The sequence below is a fragment of the Miscanthus floridulus genome, chromosome 5, assembly GCF_019320115.1.
Source record: "Miscanthus floridulus cultivar M001 chromosome 5, ASM1932011v1, whole genome shotgun sequence".
Lineage (NCBI taxonomy): Eukaryota > Viridiplantae > Streptophyta > Magnoliopsida > Poales > Poaceae > Miscanthus > Miscanthus floridulus.
Window position 1 is genome coordinate 137,532,837 of NC_089584.1, and position 17,224 is coordinate 137,550,060.

General features: G+C 42.2%; 1 protein-coding gene across 1 annotated transcript; it reads left to right on the plus strand.

Annotated features, from left to right (window-relative positions):
- The first annotated feature begins 13,031 nt into the window (after positions 1-13,031).
- LOC136453792 (uncharacterized) lies at positions 13,032-15,873 on the plus strand. The gene is made up of 8 exons (XM_066454337.1): positions 13,032-13,229; positions 13,318-13,385; positions 13,466-13,533; positions 13,651-13,748; positions 13,851-13,959; positions 14,146-14,159; positions 15,324-15,425; positions 15,519-15,873. The coding sequence occupies exons 1-8, from the start codon at positions 13,047-13,049 to the stop codon at positions 15,741-15,743; spliced, it is 867 nt and encodes a 288-aa protein (XP_066310434.1). The 5' UTR covers positions 13,032-13,046; the 3' UTR covers positions 15,744-15,873.
- The last annotated feature ends 1,351 nt before the right edge of the window (positions 15,874-17,224 follow it).

Sequence of the window (17,224 nt, forward strand, 5' to 3'; positions counted from 1 at the left end):
AATCAGCTACTGTGGCTAGAAAAAGTCTTGTGATATCACCTGCATCTTCTCACCATGCTCGTAGAGCTGTTCTAGTGTTTGCAAGGGCTAAAATGTGTGGACACCTTCCCTTTGTTCATTCCGCTAAACGCCCACCAGAAAGCTACCGGCCTCTTCCCCATGGCTTCCTGTATCACCGAGAAATCGGCTGATCACATGCTAGGCGGACGGTTTTTTCCCTCTTCTTGGGTACAACGGGCCGATGTCGATTTGTGTCATGACAACCTTTGGCCCTATAGGGTTCAGGCTCCCTTCAATCCAAAGAAGCCTTGATAGGTTGATCTCTGGTCAATCTTTGAATCCATTTATGATATTTCGCAATTTTCTGGGGGAGCAATGGGTCTGAGTCTACCATCCCTTCGTTATTCATCCCCTGAATCCCTAGGGTGTCGTTCGGGTGATTTGCTTGCATGACATTCTAAATCGTGTTAGGGAGGTCGCCATTCATGGCATTCGTCATGGTGCAGCTATGGCGTTGGCTGTGTCCAAGTCTGTTCGGGCAAAGATCGCTGGCTCCTTCTCCATGACTTTCCGGATGTAGCGTATCCTGGGGAACATGAGCGCTTGGTTGAGGATTTTATGAATGTAGCCAATTTTGTAGCTTTCAATACTCTGGCTAATGATATAGTAAGCAAAGTATTCTCTGGCATGTAGCTTGTAATAGGCGATGTTTAGCAAATAACTTCCCTGTCCTGAGTGATTTTCTTTTGCTTCGTGATTTGCATGCATCGTTCTGTCTATGTTTGCCTCACTTCTATAGGCAATACATCATATCGGCTCTTACCCCCTTGGGTTCATTTTTGTGCTGGAGGCGATACCTTTCTGACATCGGCTATTAGAGTTGTCAACCAAACAAATCATCTATTTAACTATTAATCCAAATGCTGGGATAATATTTCTTCAGATATTTCCCATTGATCGCTCGGTCAAACTCTTCTCCTCCTCCTAGTGTCTCCAAAATATACGCATTACCAGGAGCACAATGTTTGATCCGATAAGGTCCTTCCCAATTGGGTGACCATTTGCCGAACTTGCTATCCTTTGTCCCGATCGACAATTTCACCTTCCAGACCAAATCTCCTTCAAAAAACTGCTTATTCTTAACCTTTTTATTGTAATATTTTACGACTCTCAGTTTATTGGCTTCAATATTTTAAAGAGCGCACAACCGAAGGTAACTTAAGTCTTCTAAGCCATCCATCATAAGATTTTTGTAGACTTCGGCTGTCAAATCGTTCTGTAACATAACACGCCTCGATCCAGGCTGAACTTTCCAATGAAGAACTACGTTATGGACATACACAAGTTCATAAGGTGATGTTTTAATTGATCCATGACAGGCCATCCTATATGCCCATAACGCCTCATTAAGCGTTGAATGCCACTTCCTTGGCTGCTCTTCAATTTTCTTCTTGATCAGCTTAATCATAATTTGATTGGATGCTTCTACTTGGCCATTAGCTTGAGCATAGTAAGGGGATGAATTTAGCAGCTTAATCCCCATACTGGCAGCAAAATCTTTGAATTCCTCTAATGTGAACATGGTCCCTTGATCGGTAGTGATGGTTTGAGGAATCCCAAAACGATACATGATATGCTCCTTGATAAAATCAACCATATTTTTTGAAGTTACCATTTTCAAGGGAACTGCCTCAACCCACTGGGTGAAGTAGTCTATTGCTACCAATATGAACTTATGTCCTTTGCTTAAGGGTGGAAAGATCTGGCCAATCAAATCAATTCCCCAGCCTCGACATGGACATAGCTTAATTTTTGGGTTCATGGCCGATGCAGGTGATTTCTAGACATTACCAAAACATTGACAGTCTTGGCATCCTTTGTAGTATTCAAAATAGTCTTCTAATATTGTTGGTCAGAAGTACCCAGTTCTACGAATAATCCATTTCATCTTATAAGCCGATTGATGAGCCCCACATATCCCTTCATGCACTTCATCTATCAAAACCTTGGCTTCTTCTTGATTCAGACATTTGAGTAATGCCCCATCGATTGTTTTGTAATACAGCTGATTATCTAGTAAAACATATTTAGTCGATTTATACCTTAGCTTTCTGGTAACTCTCTATGATGGGTTTCTAAGGTAGTTGACTATCTCAATTCTCCAATCATTATCCAAGGCTTCATTACTCAAGATTTCTTGAGTCACTCGATAACCTGATACACTTTGAGCCAAACGGTTAGCTTCCTGATTCTACGCCCTCAGAATGTGTTGAAATGAGACATGAGGAAATTCCTTGAGCAACCTTTGGCACTCATCATAATACCTCCTCAGAGTATCCTCTTTGCACTCATATAGGCTGATCAACTGATTAATAATTAACTGTGAGTCCCCAAATATTTCAATCGCTTCGGCCTTTACATTATGAAGAAGTTGAATCCCCTTTAGAACAACCTCATATTCTGCTTGATTGTTGGTAACCACTGGTTCGGTTGGAAAAGCAAACTCAAAATTTGCCCCCCCGAGGCGAAATAATAACAATACCAATGCCACCACCTTGCTGACATGATGACCCATCAAAGAATAACGTCCAGGGCACCGGCTCTACATGATTCATGCTTGGCTTATGATGTTGGGTGACGAAATCAGCTATTATCTACCCTTTAACTGGTTGAGCCGATTTGTACCTCAGGTCAAACTCTGACAACGCGAGAATCCACTTTCCTACTCTCCCATTCAGTATCGGCATCGACAACATGTGTTTGATCACATCAGCCTTGGAAACAACCGTGCACTCGGTCGATAATAAGTAATACCATAACTTGGTGCAAGAGAAGTATAAGCACAAGCACAACTTCTCGGTGGGAGAATATCTTGTTTCTGGATCTAAAAGCCTCCTACTTAGATAGAAAACCACTCGCTCTTTTCCTTCGAATTCTTGTATCAGGGCCGATCCAATTATCTTGTCATCGGCTGATATGTACAACCTGAAAGGCTTACCTTGCTGAGGAGGGACCAGCATTGGGTGGACGCTTCATATATTCTTTTATCTCCTCAAACGCCTTTTGTTGTACGTCACCCCATCTGAATTCTTGATCATTCTTTAATCTCAACAAGGGAGGAAATGGCAGAATCCTTCCTGACAAATTTGAAATGAATCTTCTAATGAAATTAATCTTTCCCAATAGAGATTGTAACTCTGTTTTGGTGGTTGGGGGAACCGCTTCATCAATTGCTTTTACACTTTTCTGACCAACTTCGATTCCTCTTTCATGAACCATGAATCCCAAAAATTGTCCGGCTGATACTCCAAAAGCGCACTTGTTAGGATTCATCTTCAAACCATGCTTCCTCGTGCATTCCAAGGTTTCTCATAAGTCAGCTAGGTGTTCTTTGTATCCCTTGGATTTTACCATCACATCATCGATGTAAATCTCAATGATCCTACCAATCAACTTATGGAAAATGTAATTCATTGCCCTTTGATAAGTTGCACCGGCATTCTTCAAACCAAAGGTCATTATGACCCATTCAAATAGACCGATTGCGCCGGGGCACCTAAAAGCGGTCTTTGCTATGTCTTCTTTGGCCATGAAAAATTGGTTATATCCTACATTATCGTCCATGAAACTAATAACCTTGTGTCATGCTGCTGCATCCACTAACATATCAGCTATCGGCATTGGATAACCGTCCATAGGTGTGGCTCTGTTTAGATCCCTGAAATCAATACAAACCCTCAATTTCCCATTTTTCTTATATATAGGGACAACATTCGATATCCACTCCGCATATCGACACGGTCGAATAAATTTTGCTTCCAACAACCTTTCAGTTTCCTTTTTGATATCATCAAGCACGTTCAGGTTGAATCTTCTTAGAGCTTGTTTAAACGGTCGATGTCCAGGTTTGATTGGCAACCGATGTTCGACAATCGATCGATCCAAACCAGGCATCTCATAGTACTCCTAAGCAAAGCAATCTTTGAATTCCTTTAATAAATCAATCAATTTTTGTTTATATTCGGGATCCAACTTAGCACTTACATACGTCGGCCTAGGTTTATCTCTAGGACCAATATCTATCTCTTCCAATTCATCGGCCGACGTGAAACCCTATCCTAGTTTGCCATTTGTGCCATCTATTGGATTATCCAGATTCTCAAAGCCGACTGCTCGGATCGGCTGTTGGCTTTCACCACTGACTTTGAATTCTGATGGCAATAGAAAAGCCATTTGGATATTAGTTGATGGTTGCCTCTTATCAGCTATCTGCTTGGTACGCCATACTCGAGTTTTACCGGATACTTGAGCCTGTTCCAACTCTTTATTCCTTAGGCGCTACACCCTTCTCTTTTGGCTTCTCATCAAATCTCCTGGGCACCACTGGCCTTCCTACCATGTGTATATTCTTTCAGTGCCTTCCTCTTCATGATCAGCCTAGTTCTGTCCAATGACTCTTTTCCCCAACCGATCATGAACACTTTTGTTTTTTAAGCGCTGATCTATGTTGTTATAATGATATGCATCTTGAGCATGGATAGACTGGCGGTTGGTTCGACATTGCCTATACTCCTGATATTGATTGCTACATTCTAGACAGTCATGTCTGGTAGGCAACTTCAAACCTTTATTTCAGCAATATCTAAAGAAGGGACAATTCCAATGTAATTCAGCTTGTTCCCTTTCATACTTCTCTTCTTCTAATTGATGCTAGTATGCTTGATCTTTTAACCAACGCTGATAATCCTTTTCCTTTTGCCATTGCCATTTACTCAACAGAATCCAAGATGTGACCCATGGCTTTGATGTCTCTGCTTTTGACGTCTTCCCTTGCTCGTATCGGCTCTTTTGTTTGGCACGGTGTCTTCTAATCTCTCTGTACTCATCAGCCGATATTTGTATCTTGGGATCAACTATTCTAGCTTCTTTTGATTTGGCCGATGTTAGAACCTTAGTTTTTTCTTTGAACAGCCCAACATCAACCATGTTCTGATCTCCTGGGAAAGGATTATCATCGATTTTCATCTTTCGAGGTGTATCGAATTTGAGCCTCCCTTGCTGAATAGCTCTCTGTATATGCTGCCTGAAGATTTTGCATTCATTAGTGGAATAAGAAGTAGCGTTATGGAATTTGTAGAACTTCTTGTTCTTCAACTGATCAGGGGGCAACATGACATGACCATCAGGCAACTTGATCGACCCCTTCTCAAGCAAGAAATCGAAGAGCTTGTCTGATTTGGTAACATCAAAGTCATAACTCTCCTCAACTCCTCTTCCCCAAGGATTTGGCACCATCACTGTCTTATTGCCCTAATTCCATTTAGCTACAGCAACCTCTTCTTCTTCATCTTCATAGCTATCATTGACTGAATATGGATTGTAAGTTTCGGCCACTGAGGTACTCTTCTAGAATCGGGTATCTCTGCGTATGCTCTGGAATTGGCTATTAAGTGCTACCACTCATTGAGCCAATTGACCCAAGTTATCAAATTCTTGTCCCAGCAGTTTCTCCTTCCACATCGGCAGCATTCCTTAGACGGCTAAAGTAGCTAACTGATCATCGGCCAAGCTCAATGAGAAACACAGATTCTTAGTCTCTCGGAATCTCTGAAGAAACTCAGTGCCTGGTTCATTAGTCCTCTATCTCATGGTCGTCAAATTGGTTATTTTCTTCTCTCCAGTCCCAGTATAGAAATATGTATAAAACTTCTTCTCTAGGTCAACTCAATTGGTAATGGAGTTGACTGGTAGTGATGAGAACCAAGTGAAGGCCAGCCCTAACAGGGACAAGGAGAAGAAACGAACTCAATGGGCATCCTCAACTGACGCTTTGTCCAATTGTGTAAGATACCGACTGACATGTTCTATTGTGCTTATACTGTCTTGACTAGTGAACTTGGCGAATTCCGGGAGCCTGTAATTTGTAGGAAGAGCGACCAAACATACCACTCTGGATATGGGTGTTTATACGAAAAGGTCAGCCCTTTTGGCTTTAGGCCGAACTGATTCTTCATCATCTCGGTCACCTTCAGCAGCAACTCGTCAGCTTATGGATTTGGATTTCTCGGTACTTGCTGACCCATCTATAGATTGGAATCCCGTATGCCTTGATATCCTGGATTTGGTATCATGTGGAGGGTGTTATAATCTATGCCATAATAATAACCTTGTGGAATCTCAATCTATTAGGTCCTTTGCTGGTTTGCTGCTTGAAGTCTCTGATTATAGACATAAGGATCTATATCTCTTCGGATCTTCTGAATGGATGGTGCTATCTTCTGAGCCGACGATGGTATGTGGCCTGATGTGCCAAAATTGATCATCTGGTTCTAATTTTCCCCGCTGGCTGTTGCACATGCGGTATCGATGGTCCAGGATTGTACTGTATCTGATTCGTAGTAGCACCTAGAGTTTGTTTAGATGAACCTTGTAGTGCCTGGACTTCACCATTACCAACTAGTGCTGCTTCTTGATGGCTGGTGCCGACTTGATTAGTCCCTTGGGTCAACGGATCTAGAATGTTGTAACAAGTCGATCCAATCTGACTAACTGGAATTCCATGAATCGCCTCTTTCATGGCTTTATGAAATGCGTCAACGAAAGCTTCATTGCGGCTTGATAGGGCATCACGAACAGATTTGTTTATGGCTTCTGCAAAGAAACACCTGTCTTCGGCTTTAACTGTATCTGTTTGTCCGTGTAGTAGAACTCTTGATAGTGGAAATTTCTAAATAATTGTGTTGTCACATGTTTTGGTGTAGGACAACAAACACTTCTTCTAAAATTCTTCCATAGCTTTATTGATGGTATCCCTATCTTCATCAGGTAGGTCTTCATAATGTACCATAAGGATGTCATCATTGTTATGAACCGCCATGACGATTGTGGTGTCCCACCGAGCGTGCCAAAAACATGTGTCGACATAGAATTTCGTCCCGTGCCGAGGACACACGCAGCAAGCTGAAAGGGTCCGCTCGATGGAGCAAATCCGCCTAGCTTCAGCGCAGGGATGGTCAATCCTGTGTAATCCTCCCGAGGCATGCCAGTCAATTTGACCCTATAATTGATAAAGAGAGAAAGTTCATTAGTAATTAAGGGCGGAACTTACTGGTGTTGCCAGACAGTTCCAAAAGTATGGCTATGAGAGCCGATATGGAAGGAAATCAGCTAAATAGCCGATCCCAGTATATTCATGAGAATAAGTTAGTTAGAGCTCATGGGATCATGTAAAGAAGAATCGGTTATCATTCAGAATAAATATCATCTAAGCAAACATTAATCAATGACAATAAGATATCGATGATGATTGGTTTATACTGAGCCAATGATTACAAGTAACCGAACTCCTGTTTATGTAAAGAAACAATTCAACACCGCTCAATCATCTAATAAAGATAAATCTAATAAACATGTTAGATCTCATCTATCGCCATGACCAGTGGGGCATGAGGCAGAATCATGCAGGCCGTAGAAACAACAATAGACTCGACGACCCTAACTCATTACTAATATCAGTGGGGCATGAGGCAGAATCATGCAGGCCATAATATAATAACAAGATCATAGGGCTAACACATCTTTTAACTTATCTCTATTTCAATGATCTCGTGATGTGAACTGTTTGTGAAAACATTCGATATCGGCTAAACAGCCGATTTAGGCATAGCGTATAGTTAAGGTCATGCCTTCTCAGGAACAGATCTACCAACTAACAATCCTCACTCCACGGTGCCAACAGTGGGGTGAGAGGCAGAATCCCACAGGCCATGATGACAGGCCATGGAACGATTCTCGCTAATCAATAGATCTACTCAAGATCGAACATGCCTTAACCGCACGCTATGCACGATTAAGATTGATACAAAACAACTAATAAAAACATAACTCATCGTTTAAGATGTAGATTAGATCAGTTTAAGATTAGCAAACGATGGGTTAAATAAGATATGAGGCCAATCCAAATCAATCTCAATCGGGCAGAGTGATATTGCTGTAATTAGATAAACAATGAAAGCAATAAGCAATATCGGTAACTTAATGAATCTATCAAAGACTGCCATTCAAAGGTAGAGTCAATAACTTGACCTTGATCTAATTCAAGCAGTGGGGTGTGAGGCAGAATCACATAGGCCATACTTGAATTAGGCAAGAGTCGATAACTATTTTATACTAGAGCCATAGTGGGAGTCGACCGGATCGATGCAGCCATACGAATAGAGGTATAAACTATGACGGTACTTACAACAAGTAGTGGAGGTTGACCAGATCGATGCAGTCGTACTTGCTAAAGAACTCGCCAAGATCTACTCTACTCCTACTCCTAAAGGGTGGCCGAAGCCGAAAAAGTAATTGACTTGTATTTGATTGATTGGTTGTTCCTTACAATAGCCGAGGTTTGGTATTTATACCCGGAGCCTAAATATGAATCCTACTCGAGCACGATTTGTTACAATCTTTGGTATGAAAGAAAATATTCCTAATTTAAGATAACTTGGACTCTAATCTTTCCCTTTTTGTAGAGTCCAGCATGCCTCGTCCTAGCGCCAATCATAGCTTCTGTCGTTATCCGCTGGCACTATCTGAAGAAAGCCGATTCTAGTGCTGTACAGAATCATCTGTTTTCGATCTACACGCAATTGATTCCTTGCTGACATGGTTTTGGGAGCTTCTAAGCCTCTGAAATCCATCTTCCAAATTCTGGTGTAAACAGTGGCTGACATGAAGCTATGCACGTGATGGATTGGATGGAGATGCGGTGGTGGTGGCGCGCGAGCTCGGTGAAGGCACAATGGTGATGGCGACGACGGCTCGGCTTGGTTGTGAGAGAGCAAGAGCGAGGCAGAGCGAGGGCGGGAGTGAGAATGGGAGAGAGCAGCAGTTACGCCTCCCTTTTCTCCCTCTACTAGCTAGACTGGCCGGGCCGACGCCGGTGAGTGGCCACCACGTGGCACACGTGGGCTGTCAGCGGTCGGCCACGACGGTGCAGCGAAGGGCCGGTTCATGCCATTTGACGAGCCAACTTTGCGTCTCTAGAACTCCTAAACCGTGCAGAATTAGCAAAAACTATAGTAGTGAAAGTTGTAGAGCTATGTGAGATCTTCAACTTTGCTTTAGGAATCATCATGTAATTCTCAATGGTTAGCCAGTTACAATGCTCCCAAGTGAGGCACATTGAAACTGTGAATGGCTTTAGGACTTGGCAAAATCTCGAAGTCCAAAAATAGTATTTCTTTGCTACTTTAGAGCTATTTTGGACTATGTTAGGAACTAAATTTGCTCATGACCCTTAAATAAAGTTTGTTACCCATGTCAAGAACTACAAATTTTATTAAGGGTGCACTGCCATGCAAACACTCTATGCTATAGTTCAACTTTGGTCAAAGTAGGATCATGAAAAATGACATTATGAGTAAACTAGGACTTAGAAGCAAAATTGGCCCATGTCATGAATACAAACATTGTTCCATTTACCATCCTAGATATGTCTAAGGTGTTTTTATAACCTCACAACCATCTCTCACATTGGTCACACATGATCACAAGCATATGTAAGTATATAAGCAACATCACATGTGATATAGAGAAGGTGAATGAAATGAAACTTCATATGCTCATGCTCATGAATGCTTGGATGATGCTTATGCTCATGAAATGCAAGTGACAAATGCATGCTTAACACTAGGGTGTTACAGTCGTGTGGCTCCATACCACTGATTAGAGCCGTAGGGGCCCATCTCCTCCCTACCCCTATCCCTTTTGTGGCCTCGAGCCCTTCTAAGGACCAGCCCCAGAGTGGGTTTCCTAAGCTCGACACGAGGTCATGTTCACGGTGGGTCGCTCCATGCATGATCTTGGAGGGCAATTGGCCTCCTCGGTCACACTGTGGCATACTAGCGCCCACTCACGAGCGGGCATGCGTCGTAGAAAGCGAGCGTGCAAATCGAAATGATATCAAACGAGTGGAGGTGTGTGTGGCTTACTTGTCTTGCACCGCTGTGTGGGCAACCGATGTTCTGCCTTCACTCTGATCTCTTCACCTGCTCTACGGGGTTCTCCATGAGGTTAGTAAATGTGAATGAATGTGTGTTTGCCTTGAGTGCCCTTGGTGGCTATAGATACTCATGGAGTGGTACGGTGGGGTGGCATTCGCTTCGGGTCGCCTGCTCCACTACTTCCTTGTCTTCGCTTTTGAGCAGCTGGAGTTCCTTCCTCGTTAGCCAGGATGGACCGCGGTAGCGTTGGAGGAGTCACCGAGTTGCAGCAGGGCATCGCCACCTCTTTGTCCTTGCCTACGCGATCAGGGGTAAGTGCATTCGGATGATGTTCTAGTTTGGAGGTTTCAACCTGTATTGACTGTGCGTGTTTGCAGGGCTACCTCCCACGCTGCGTTTGGAGTGGCCGCTAGTGCCACTTGTGATGTGACCCTACCCACAGGAGGGTCAAGCTCATCGTTGTCCTCTTTAGATGATCGGCACGAGTTCCGTGGGCTCATTCACAGGGCGAACGAGGCCCGCCAGCGCTACTCCGACGCCACCCGTGAAGTGAGCCTATAACACCCTCGGTGTTACATAGTGAATCACTTGCTAAAACTTGTCATGAGCATCATACTTAAGTGATATTGCAATCTTCCTCCTGATCTAAAACGATTTTGTTGATGATAAAGATAAAAAAATTGACTTTATATCCATCTAAGCCACAATCCACATGTGTTGACATAGGCATAGCCAAAACTTTGTTACCTCGTGCAACACACAATAGTATAGATATTACACTGAAGGAAGAAAAAGCCCATGTAACCGGTTGTGTGGAAGATTGGATTGTGGAAAGCTAGTGTCCAAAAAAACTATTGGTTGTTTGGTTTTTCTTGTTTAAAATTATAGCTCATTTTGACTTTGTCTCAAGGCATTTTTTTTCTAATTTTAACAAAGTTAATAGGAACAATGCATCAAAATTTGATTAGTTTCGCTAGCAAATGTGTCCGTGCATTGCAACGAAAACTAATACATAGAGAGCCTTTCACGCAGCTGCCGCCTAGGGCCTAGGGTAGGACCGCCGGCTCCTCGCTCCGCCACCACCGCTGTCGCGCCTTGGGCCCCTCTCCTTCTTCCTCTCCGGCGACTCTACCAGAGACAAGAAGGGGAGGGGATCCATCTTTTTCCGTGTAGTTTTTCAGTGTCTTAGGATTTGGGTCCAAATAAATTTCTGGCAAAATCAGATGATTTTCGATCGGGGTCGTGTTTCCTGTGATGACTTCGGTGATTGTCACGACGAGATTCTCGTTGTAGGCGTCGATTTTATCGGCATGCGGCCAATTTGTCACCTTTCTCTAAAGGGGAGGGGTGCTTCTGGGAGCCCCATACGCGGACAACGATTTCGGATCATCGATCTCATTGTCGATGGTCGTGGAGATAAATTCAAGGCCTCCAGGTGATGATTCTGCAGCCTATGTCGTACCTGATGATGCAACTACCGATATTCTTTCAGCGATTTATATGTATTTTGGACTGGTTCCGAAACGTTGGATCTTGCGGCATGTCCAATGTTTTAGGGTTGGTCGTTGAATGCGGTATAAGGACTGCACTTTAGCTTCGACGTTCGAGGGAAGCCATTGGGGAAGAAGACGATGAAAGAATCTGGATAGAATGTTATGAATTTTTTATTTCAATTTTTTTCATGTATAATTTGAGGATGTACTGTGCCAAGATTTAATATAAGTCCCCTTCCCTTCGCCAAAAAAAAAAGAAAACCAATACATATATGATTTAGACTTCACATCATCGCTATCGCTAGACACGAGTTGTTCTAACTTGCATGAGCGCATGTTATGAGTTTGAGTCACATACGAGATACAAAGAGCGCGACCCAATACGTATTGGAACCGGATCCTGTATCCATCATCGCTAGACCCGAGTTATTTTGACTCGTATGAGCATATGGGTCATAAATGCGGATCATGTAAACAAGTGGGACGAAGTGTCCAGATAGTTAGAGGAGATGGACAAAAAAAGATGAAATTTTGGCTCTTGAATATTAATTAAAAAGATAGAGATTATATTCTTGTTGAAATTGATATAGTCTAACAGTGTATTTATTTAAACTCCTAGATGTTAATATATGTTGCTAAAAACTAAGCCATTATTAGAAAAAGTTTGACTTATGACAAAGTAAAAATAAACTATAGTTTGGATTCGAGGGAGAGTAATCGAGATTATGGGTACAATAAGGTTCGTGTCACTACCACATAATAGTTTTTGGGAGACAGACCCAAAACATTAATGGAGGCAGGTATAAATAGAGTGTAACAGGTCCTGTTCGATAGAGTTTTTTTTTTTTGAAAATAACTGTTCGATAGAGGTTCAGTGAGCTTCGATTTTTTTTTTGGCTCCTTCATGTACTTTACTTAGTAAAGAGACTTTATTTTATCTTTCCTCCTAAAATGAACCAAGAGCTAGTAAAGCCACTATTGTTTTGGCTCCTTCGTGTACTTTACTTAGTAAAGAGACTTTTTGATCTTTCCTCCTAAACGGCGTGTTTGGCTGATCTGTTCTTGGATTGTTTCAGTTTATTCTCTCTCACAGAATACTATTGAATCATCCAAAATCAGCCGAGTAGAAATCTGTACCAGCCAAACACCCCATTTGCTTCGTCGTGCACTGTAGCAAAGACTCAAGCAACTGTGCCGCGTACCTTGATTTGAGTGTTACTGGCGAAAGTGAAGGAAGACAAGTGAGCACTGTCTTGTACATGAACTCCCATGTTTACATTTTGACTTAGAGAGAATGCTCCTAAGATAACAGATATTTTGTTTAAATTTACGTGGCTTTCATTGCAACGCACGATTAAAAACGTGGTAATAAAGAAGAAAAAAACAAAAGTGAAGTGCACCAGCGAGGAGATGCATCAAGATCTGGAATATAGCCCAGCCACCAGTGCGTTGAGCCGTTGACAGCCCATTTCAATCAGAGAACAGGGCCCAAGCAAGAGCCCACGAACGAAGGGCTCCTTCCCTCCCCTTGCTGCAGTAGTGCAGTTGCAGATAATTTTGGATGCGATTTTATGGCTCCAATTTTTCTGACCTCTCCCTGACCTCTGCGGCCTCCCCAACTGCGGCCGGCTGGAACTGGACGGGCACCGGGCAGCGCAGCGGGACTGCCGGAGTCACCTCCATGGCCTCGGCTGCAACCTTCCCCAAGCTTCAGTTGAGGCCAAGATGCAACAGCTACTTCCAGGTCCGTCCCATTCTTGCACTCTCTCCTCTCCTGAAAGTTCAGTTCATCAGTTGCCCTGTTGATTCGTTCCAATACCCTCAACCCTCAGGTGACCGATCAAGTTCATGCGCACATCAAAACATGCGGTGCCTGCAAGTGCCCGACGCATATCCACGGGTAAACAAACTGGACGCTGCTCCTTTGTTGCCTGTCATCTTCAGATTTTCAGTCTTCGGTTTCCATGTTTGCCTTCACAGGTTGTTTCTTTCAGCTGGAGGAAGAAGATGGAGGCACACATTCCTGCCGGTGTCTGCGGTTGGAACAGGTGAATTGCGAGCTCTTCAACTATGTTCTGCTCGGTTCCATGATGTTCAGAGGATAGCATGCCGCCCTTCTGTTCAGAGTTTCAGATATTGCTAACGTCTTCAGGAAATGCGTGCAGGTCGGGGCTCATCGGTCACTGAGGCAGACAGGAAGAGCGACTTGTCTCTGGAGAACGTCAAGACGTCCGTCGTTTCCCGCGACGACGAAAAGATCAATGTGAGCTCGCCAACTCAGCTGAGGCATGTTAAAGCCGTCCAGATGTGGCAGACTGAATCTTTTAATTTGACCTGGCCATGTCAATTAATTCTCTGTATACAGGTACGAGTGCAGTTGCCTGGAAAGACAACACAAAAGGTGTTTGACGAGGCTCTGACGATCTTGGCTCGTGATGCACCGCCAGTTCCTGGTTTTAGGAAGTCCAAAGGAGGTACTGATCATCATAAGTACTGTACACCGTAATCTCTCTCTCTCTTCTTAATATCACATTCTTTCTTGCTTCACATTGGCACTCACCGTTTCTTACAAGACATATTTTAGTATTTGTTTGCCTCAAGTAATTCAAACTTCTAACTATTTTTCGTCCTCTGCATGGACATTTGCTGGATGTTCGAAGGGAAAACATCAAATGTAAGTGCACATGAACCTTTTTGGCATAATAGCCATTTTGGTCCTCAACTAAACTCGAGGCTCAATTTCATCCTTAAACTTTTAAAACAACCGTTTAGGTCCTCAAACTTTAGTTTTAGGATCAATTTCATCCTACAACTATGAAGATGATCGTTTTGATCCTCAAACTTTGTATTTTGGGATCAATTTCATCCATAAACTATCAAAGTGCATTTAACTTTTATTTTCAACTTAATTTTGTCTATTCAAAAAGAGAACCTTATATTTTAGGCATAATTTCATTCATAAATTATCAAAATCATAGATCTGCTATTGTTTCAATATATCCATGTATTCTTAATGAATAAATAGTGTTCGATGCAACTGCAATTGCTCCCGTAATATCATTTAGTCGGATATATATAAATGGTACCATTATAAGGTAACACTAAAAATAATAGCTTGGAATTATTAATGACCACGAAAGAGTTCTTGGATGAATATTATTTTTCTATCTCCAATCGTTGATGGTGTTCGAGCTAACCAGGTGCAACAGTACAGCGTTCTACGTAGAACGTAGACAACGTTGTGTTGAAAATAAAAGTTTAAAGAACAAAATACACTTTGATAGTTTATAAATGAAATCAAGCTCAAAATGCAAAGTTCGAGGACTAAAACGATCATCTTCATAGTTTTAGGATAAAATTGAGTCTAAAAGTAGAGTTTGAGGACCAAAACGGCCGTTTTAAAAGTTCAGGGACGAAACTGAGCCTCGAAAGATAGTTGAGGGACCAAAATGACTATTCTGCCAACCTTTTTTCGATCAATAAGTGCCCATGAGCCTTGTAATTGCACGGTTCCTTTTCATTCACTTGAAGCTTCACCAATGCAAACTATTCAAAGCTGTTTTATCATCTTCCAAGGCATGCTCTATTAATATGTGTTGTCCTTTTCCTAAAGAAAAAAAATTATATACTCGGTTCGATAAAACATGAGTACATGCAACTGTTAGCAACTACTAGATTTCAAACAAAAGTGTCGGCCAATAATTGAGATCAATCAGTGATACGGCCTGGCAACAAGTGCAATATCAAGCTTGCACTGCACAATCCTTCTGTCTGTACTTTGTACTCCTTCAGAACTCAGAAGCAACTGAGCACAGATTATGATGTTGCTGTTCTTCAGATACCCAGCAGCATCCTGCTGCAGATGCTTGGCAAAAGCCGGGTCACCAAGTTCGTTCTTCAGGAAATATTGAGCATCACCATTGAAGAATTTATCAAGAAGGTGAATGCTAATTCAGATAACACTTGGCAAAAAATCGTCATTGTGTATGTTTGGTAGCCTGGTAGGTATGACACTGACTTGCTACTGAATCAGGAAAACCTGAAGGTGAAACCTGAGATCAAGACAACCCAGTCCGAAGGTGAAATGGAGTCGGCATTCGCGCCAGGTTCATCATTTGGGTTCAATGTTATCCTTCAGCTTGAGAAATCTGACTCTGGTGAGGATTCAGTGGAGAAACCTGACTTTGATCAGGATTCAGAGGAGAAACCATACTCTGATGACGACTTAAAGGAGCAAAAATCTGGCTCCTCAGAGTAGAAAGAAATACCCATCCCTGCATACATTTATCACTCTTCTTCATGTGCCATCCCTTATGAATGAATGTACTAAATGGAAAGTCGTTGCAACTGTTTTGAGTTGCGAGTTGCAACTGAAACATTTCTGAAGATATGAGTAGCCGACTAGCCGCTCTGAACATGAACACACACAGCGGACATACGCTTCAGAACCTATTGCAGATATGATTAGAACTGAAGAAAATGTGCATGGAAGGTCCATGCCTACAATGATGACACTAGAGCTTCAGCTTCCAGCACACTATAACAAAATCTTATCCACTTTGTCTGGAGTATCATCCGTTGACACCTTGGCTTCCAACTACCAGATCAATCATTCCGGGTGCTCCCCACCTCCCAAGGTTCACACTGCCCCACATCGCCAGTGACCTACCAACTGCACATATTATTCCTTCTTTTTTTCAGAGAAAATCAGCTGCATATATTCTAGTCGAGGAGAAGACCCGGCCCTAAACATTTGCACTTCTGATTCCATGGCCCATGAGAATTCCCTGTCATGACAGTATTTTGCAACTTCCTGACATTGTTATTTCAGTGCTGAAATGTTCACGTCATGGATAGTAGCCACGTCATTATACCAGAAAGAAGTCATTTCATTAGGGAAGATGATTGGACACAGGACCTTCCTATCACGCTTCCAATATTTTTTTAATGATGAAGACACATTGATACCTTCAATGCTGAACTCCCAACCAACAGGATTGCTAGATCTCAAATTGCTACTTACTACTATAATTTTTTCAAAATTACATATCTTGTAGAACCTTTCCTTTTTGGCCTGAGCTTGGCTTGGAGCCACACCAGCCCAGCTGTCAGGAATCTTGTATATAGTACAATTTGTGAAGCATTGTGAATGCTTGGAGAATGATTTTAGCATACCTTGGGTTCTCAACCCCCTAATATGTACTTCTTGTTTATATCATTTAGTTTGGCAAAGAATTAAGTTGCTGATTTGGCAGCCAAATCAGCCAGAGCAGATTAGGTACCATTATCTGTCATCATTGGTTCAGACGAATGAATATAAGTGGCTGCATTATTCCCAAAAAACAAAACATAGAGGGGGTTCAAGACCAGAAATATCTGCACACAAATGTGACATACAAACTGGCTTAGAATTAATGATAACGGTGTTTAGATGCAGAGGGTGACCGGTCACAGTCCAAAAAGGTACATCAACCTCTCGTTGAAATCGAACGCAATGGTGGTTTAACCACCCAAGTACACACATCAAATCTTGCCTCCACAAAAGTTAAGGCTTCCGTAGAAGAGGCAGGCACCACATGACTATGATGATTAATGTGTTAGATACTACTAGATAATTAGAGTTGCGTAGCCTTTTTACATTTTCTAGGTGTCTATTCTTTTTCCAAAATATTATAATTTGGTGTTTCCCTTCTGAATTAGTTCAATATCTATAGCTTCAAATGTAATTACTTTTAGATT

What these genes read in the sequence shown, in the direction of transcription:
- LOC136453792 (XM_066454337.1), top strand. Translation starts at nt 13,047, where the DNA reads ATGCGATTTTATGGCTCCAATTTTTCTGACCTCTCCCTGACCTCTGCG. An exon ending in GGTGTCTGCGGTTGGAACAG is followed by an intron (nt 13,534 to 13,650) that starts GTGAATTGCGAG and finishes AAATGCGTGCAG; the next exon opens with GTCGGGGCTCATCGGTCACT. An exon ending in GCGACGACGAAAAGATCAAT is followed by an intron (nt 13,749 to 13,850) that starts GTGAGCTCGCCA and finishes CTCTGTATACAG; the next exon opens with GTACGAGTGCAGTTGCCTGG.